Raw genomic sequence first — 5,875 nt, forward strand, 5'->3', positions numbered from 1 at the left:
TTTTGTTAAAGCACCAATTGTCAACCCTATATCACCAGAATATCGACATTGGGGTATTAGGGCAAGAATATCACGGTTTCTGATTTTCTCCATATCACCCAGCCCTAGTTCGAATATTCAAATGCAATTAATGTTGAATTCAAGTACCATTATTTTCAAGACCAATGTTTAGGGAATAAGGCCGTTCTAAAAGCTTCCTATTTGAAGCCAATTAAATTAAAGATACTCTTAAGATAATAGTGATCATTGCAGCTAAAACCATTAAAACCGTAAAAGACTAACGTTATTATCCAGTACAGGATTGCACAGTGTAGCAGTTGTAGCCTAAAAAAAACTGTTATATACATATACCAAAAAGGTTTTTTGGACAGAAATCCTTTTTTTAAATTCACACTGGAATAGAGTTCTGTTAAAAACTCATTTCCATCAGGTTTTCTATTCCACAGAAATGTCAACTGACTTGAAGCTCCAGAGACTGCACAGTGACATCAAGATTTCACTAAAGATTGACAACCCTGTAAGTTCTACTGCCGACTGTCAGCTCACCTCAACAACAACAACATCTCATACAAATCCATCTTTCTCCACAGATGCATTTGTAAATTAATGTTTGTTTAGTGCGTGAAGGGGAAAATGAACAAAAACAAAGCATTTATACTCTGCAGTGTTTAGCTCAGTTGTCCATCAAATGACGTGAAATGCAGTATAAAAAGGATTCCTTTTTGTCTCAATATTTTTTATCTATATTGTAGTATATTTTATTGCAATATTTTATGTATCCACGGTCCCCATGTTTTGGATCTTTTACTACTAGGATGAATGACCCTGTGACTCCCATCCCTATTAACCGCTGAATTTGTGTATACAGAATTTAGAATATTTGGGGCTCAGGTCTTAAAACTATAAACAAAACAATTTTGTGATGTGTTTTTTTGTGTTCTTTAAGAAAGCTGTTTTGCATCTTGCTGCTCACAATGTGCATCCTCTGTCCACCTTGCTTTAAATGGCAAATTAAAAGGGATAATACATCATCTTTCCAACATGAATCAAGAAATGCTTTTTCTTCTTTATTACTAAATGTCTACACATCTTTTTTTCTTCTTCTTCTTGCTTCCATGCCACTTTTATTCCCGGCTCCCTCTTCGCCAGGATGTGAAAAAGTGCTTGGAGGCATTAGACGACATTGGTGCCCTTCAAGTGACGACCCAACACCTGCAGAAACACAGTGAACTCATTGCCACACTCAAAAAGGTAACCTCACTTATCCAAAATCCATTTAAGGCTTCAAATCAAGCAATCAAACTACGCCAGCGTGTATTTCTAAGCACTAATGTGTGGTGTTGTTTTTTTTTTCCCGTCTTCTAGATCCGCAGATTCAAAGCCAGCCAGGACATCATGGACAAAGCCACCATGTTGTATAACAAGTTCAAGAGTATGTTTCTGGTTGGAGAAGGCGATTGTGTGCTCAGTCAGGTGCTCAACAAGTCTTTAGCTGAACAACGGCAGCACGAGGAGGCCAAGAAAGGAGCACTCAAGAGAGTAGAACAATCCAAGGAAAACAACTCTGGTAAAATGAATCATATATTCAATCGTTTTTCTTGTGATGTTCTTTTTTTGCTCACTCACTGTCTTACTGTAGACAGTATAGACAGGTTAGTTATTTCAGTTAGATGGAACAAATACAAACAGGCAAGTATTCTTATTTTACACATAGGATTTGTTTTTTGTTTTTTTAGGTTGATCAGCAGATTACAAATTGCAGCTGTATGTGCCATTTGTATACAAATATAATTAGTAGTTTTCTCCATGAATAAATTTTATATAAATTACACAAGGCACATGCAATAAACTTGGATAGATTTACAATACCTCCTATATAAAAAAAAAAAATGACATCTGAAGCTCACAATTGATTTGCTGTCAGATGTTCTGGATATTTCAGCCAGTAGAACAAGCTATTAGTAATCCTGCTTAAATTCAGAGATGACCATGTACATACTGTAGTTCGATCACCAAAGTATCTCTGTAAGTGTGATTTCAATGGCGTTACCCATGAGTCTCCATACAGTTGGGATAACTGCACCGTGTGTTCCATGATCAGACCCCATGATGTAGGCATATAGGAACGGGTCACACAGCTGCAGTTCAAGGTTTTGCTTTCCTTGACTAGCTGCTGCTGCTTGTAGCTCTTCATCTCACCAGCTCACTGTTGCAGCTTTTTTTTTTTTTTTTTTTTTGGTGTCTTTGACACACTTTCTGGTCTCACTTTTTTGTTCAATTCAATTTTATCAATATCAACTTTGTGTATTTGGAATCTTCTAAAATGGCTGCAGTATTTTTACGGAGTTTTCAGCAAATTTTTACCCTGTTGCTGATGTTTTCATTTAGTTTAACTATTGAGCACAGTTCAACACACACACTGGATATCACTAGGGCTTGGTATAGTTAAAAATGTCTATACCTGTGCCAACTCAATATTGTCACAATGCAATACTAATGCTAAAATGTATGTGAACCTTTTTTTCATTTAACAAAATATGCCAAACTGTGTAATCCACTGTTTTAGGAAAATGATTTAAAATACTCTAAAATAATAGCAGGAATAAAATACTGAATTATTTGTAGTAGTAAAACAACATACCTTAGAAACTGACAAAGTATTTGATGTTGACTTTTGATACTCGAATACTTATGAATATTGACCACATTTAGGTAAGTCTCAGAAAGTAATGTCATTCCCTAACCCTATTAAACTATAAGTACCAACACATTACAAATGCTTATGGTTCTGACAATTGTTTTTCTAGAACAATCATTATATAAGGGCTGCGGTTTAATTTGCATATATTGTAATAAAATTCATGCTGAGAATGGCTGGGTTATCGTGTGTGTGTGGTGTGTGTGTGTGTGTGTGTGTGTGTGTGGTGTGTGTGTGTGTGTGTGTGTTGTGTGTGTGTGTGTGTGGGTGTGTGTGTGTGGTGTGTGTGTGTGTGTGTGTGTGTGTGTGTGTGTGTGTGTGTGTGTGTGTACAGAAGCGTAAAAGTAGAAGCCATTGGTTTTTAAGCTTGTATTTCAGCACGTTAGTACAGTGAGAGATGACTCGTCAGAGGATTTAGATTTGTCATAAGGCATGTCTGCTGGTTTTTGTCAAATCAAGTATGACCAGCTGAGTCAAATATGAAAACCAACCAGACAACAGAGACATTGTAGCTTTCGGTAAGTTTCTTCTATTATCATCTAGGATCTCCGTGGTTAACATTCTCAGTAGAAACGCAGAGTGTGATCGGAGGTTCTGCAGCCACATCATGCTATATTGATTCGCTATTGATGTACTGTATTATGTACTATCTCCTAAAATGAGTCTCTGTGAGAGCAAGGCATGTCAAATGGATGGAAAATCGTGTTCATTTCACTAAAGTCTGGAGCTCAGCGTGTGCCATCACATGCTCCTGTGAGTTCTCTCTGTGCGGTTTTAGGTTATGTAGTGATCTTCTGTCTGACTGAGTCTCCTCTTCTCCACCCCCCCCTTCACCGCATAAAGACAAGATGACAAATGGTGATATCAGCACAGAAGAGAAGAGGCAGGAGACGGAGAGAGAGAAGCTTCTTGAAGAAACATCAGTGGGAGAAAATCACAGGTAGTTTACCCAACATACACACACAGGACAACACTGGTAGAAATCTGTTCTCATTTTTATAGATACATATGAAGAGAAAATGTTAAATCAAGAACTTAGTTACGGTATAAAAGCCCCAACATAGATAGATAGATAGATAGATAGATAGATAGATAGATGTTTATTGATCCCAAGCAAATGGGAAATTCCTGTGTAACAGCACAAAAATCAGTCACAAAGCACAAATATAAGTGTAATGAAATACTTGAAAAATATACATCATACAATTACATGAAATAATAATACGAATAAGGTAAAAAGAACAAATATTTGAATATGTACGGATGGGGGGAACAAAAATGTGCAACTGCTTAAATATATGCTAAAATGTAATTTAAATAAACCAAATGTCCAGTTGCATTATGCAGTAGTGTGGTGTCCAAAAGTCTCATCTACCACCCAGTGATGACGTGTTAAAAATTGTTATGGTTTGTGGAATGAATGATTTCCTGTCGGTCCGTGCGCATCGAAGCTGTCGGAGCCTCTTAGAGAAGCTCTCCTCTGTTGGACCAGTGTGGGGTGGAGGGATGTCAGGGTTACCCTGATAGATAACAGTTTGTTCAGCGACCTCCTCTCCACCACAGCTTCAAATGTGTCCGTTTGCAGCCGATCACGGAGCCAGCTTCCTGATCATTTTGTTCAGTCTTGTTTGTATCGCTGGCTCCAATCTGCTGCCCCAGCAGATGACGGAGGAGAACAGAGCGCTGGCCACAACAGACTGGTAGAAGATCTCCAACATCCTGCTGCACACGTTAAAGGATCTCAGCTTCCTCAGGAAATAGTCCTGCTCATCCCTTCTTGTAAACAGCAGTGCTGTTGATCTTCCAGTTCAGCCTGCTGTCGATGTTGACACCCAGGTATCGTATCCCCCCCATGTCCACGTCACTTCCCAGATGCAGGGGCTGCGGAGCCGTTCCCTTCCTCCTGAAGTCGATCACCATCTCTCTGGTCTTATCTACGTTCAGCAGCAGCAGTTCTTACCAGACACACTCCACAAAGTCACCCACCAGTGCCCTGTACTCTCCCTCCTGTCCATCCCTTTACACCCAACAACTGCAGAGTCATCAGAAAACTTCTGAAGGTGACATGACTCCGAGTTGTACTGAAATTCTGAGGTGTATAAGGTAAACAGGAAAGGAGACAGCACAGTCCCCTGCGGGCCCCCGTACCACTCACCACCACATCAGACAGAACACGGTCCAGCGGACGAACTGTGGTCTGTCTGTCAGGTAGTCAGATCCAGGAGCTATGGACGCACCGACACCCATCACCCCGCGCGCTTCTCACCTAATAGCAGTGGCTGGATGGTTTTGAATGCACTGGAGAAATCAAAAAAATGTGTTCTCACAGTGCCGCCACCGCCATCCAGGTGCAAATGAGCTCGCTGCAGAAGATAGATGACAGCGTTCCACTCCCAGACAAGCTGGTAGGCAAACTGTAGAGGGTCCAGAGAAGACCTCACCTGCGGCCTCAGGTAGGCCAAGACCAGCCTCTCCAGCACCTTCATCACATGAGATTGTGAGAGCCACTGGCGGTAGTCCTTAAGGCCAGATGGTCAACTTCTTGGGGACCGGGACAAGGCAGGACTTCTTCCACAGCAGCGGCACCCTCTGCAGGCTCGCTCATGTGAAGAGGTACTGGGAGCACCAGACAGCTGACTGGCGCAGGTCTTCAGGACCCGGGGCTGATGCATCCGGGCCAGCAGCCTTGCGCTGTGGAGCCTTCCAGCTGCTCTTCACCTGCGCCGGTGTGAATGCAAAGCAGGTGGGGGAGCTTGGAAGTGTCATGGGGGGAGGAGAAATGTGGTGTAGTGGTAGTGGGGGGAGTTGGCTGACTGCAGGCACAAACAGATTTAAAATGAAAAAACTCAAATGAAATGCAAACACACACGGTGGGGAGAACAAGTATTTGATACACTGCTGATTTTGCAGGTTTTCCTACATGCAAAGCATGTAGAGGGCTAATTTTGATCGTAGGTACACTTCAACTGTGAGAGAAGGAATTTAAAACAAATCCAGAAAAATCGTATTGTATGATTTTTAAATTAATTTGCATTTTATTGCATGACAAGTATTTGATAAATCAGAACAGCAGAACATATTTGGTACAGAAACCTTGGTTTGCAATTATAGAGATCATGTGTTTCCTGTAGATCTTGACCAGGTTTGCACGCTGCAGCAGGGATGTTGGCCCACTCC

The 5,875-nt window shown here is 41.0% G+C and overlaps 1 protein-coding gene across 6 annotated transcripts in view; it reads left to right on the forward strand.

The window, feature by feature from the left end:
- The window catches only part of psip1a (PC4 and SFRS1 interacting protein 1a), an 18,496-nt gene that overhangs the window by 5,818 nt on the left and 6,803 nt on the right, over nucleotides 1-5,875 (forward strand). For all 6 annotated transcript variants that reach the window (XM_032534220.1, XM_032534204.1, XM_032534212.1 and 3 more), the window contains 4 exons: nucleotides 447-517; nucleotides 1,150-1,251; nucleotides 1,366-1,567; nucleotides 3,542-3,638. In XM_032534220.1, coding sequence (XP_032390111.1) covers nucleotides 447-517; nucleotides 1,150-1,251; nucleotides 1,366-1,567; nucleotides 3,542-3,638 — 472 coding nt within the window. The remainder of the gene's footprint in view (nucleotides 1-446; nucleotides 518-1,149; nucleotides 1,252-1,365; nucleotides 1,568-3,541; nucleotides 3,639-5,875) is intronic.

Source organism: Etheostoma spectabile, chromosome 2, assembly GCF_008692095.1.
Source record: "Etheostoma spectabile isolate EspeVRDwgs_2016 chromosome 2, UIUC_Espe_1.0, whole genome shotgun sequence".
NCBI classification, from domain to species: Eukaryota; Metazoa; Chordata; class Actinopteri; order Perciformes; family Percidae; genus Etheostoma; species Etheostoma spectabile.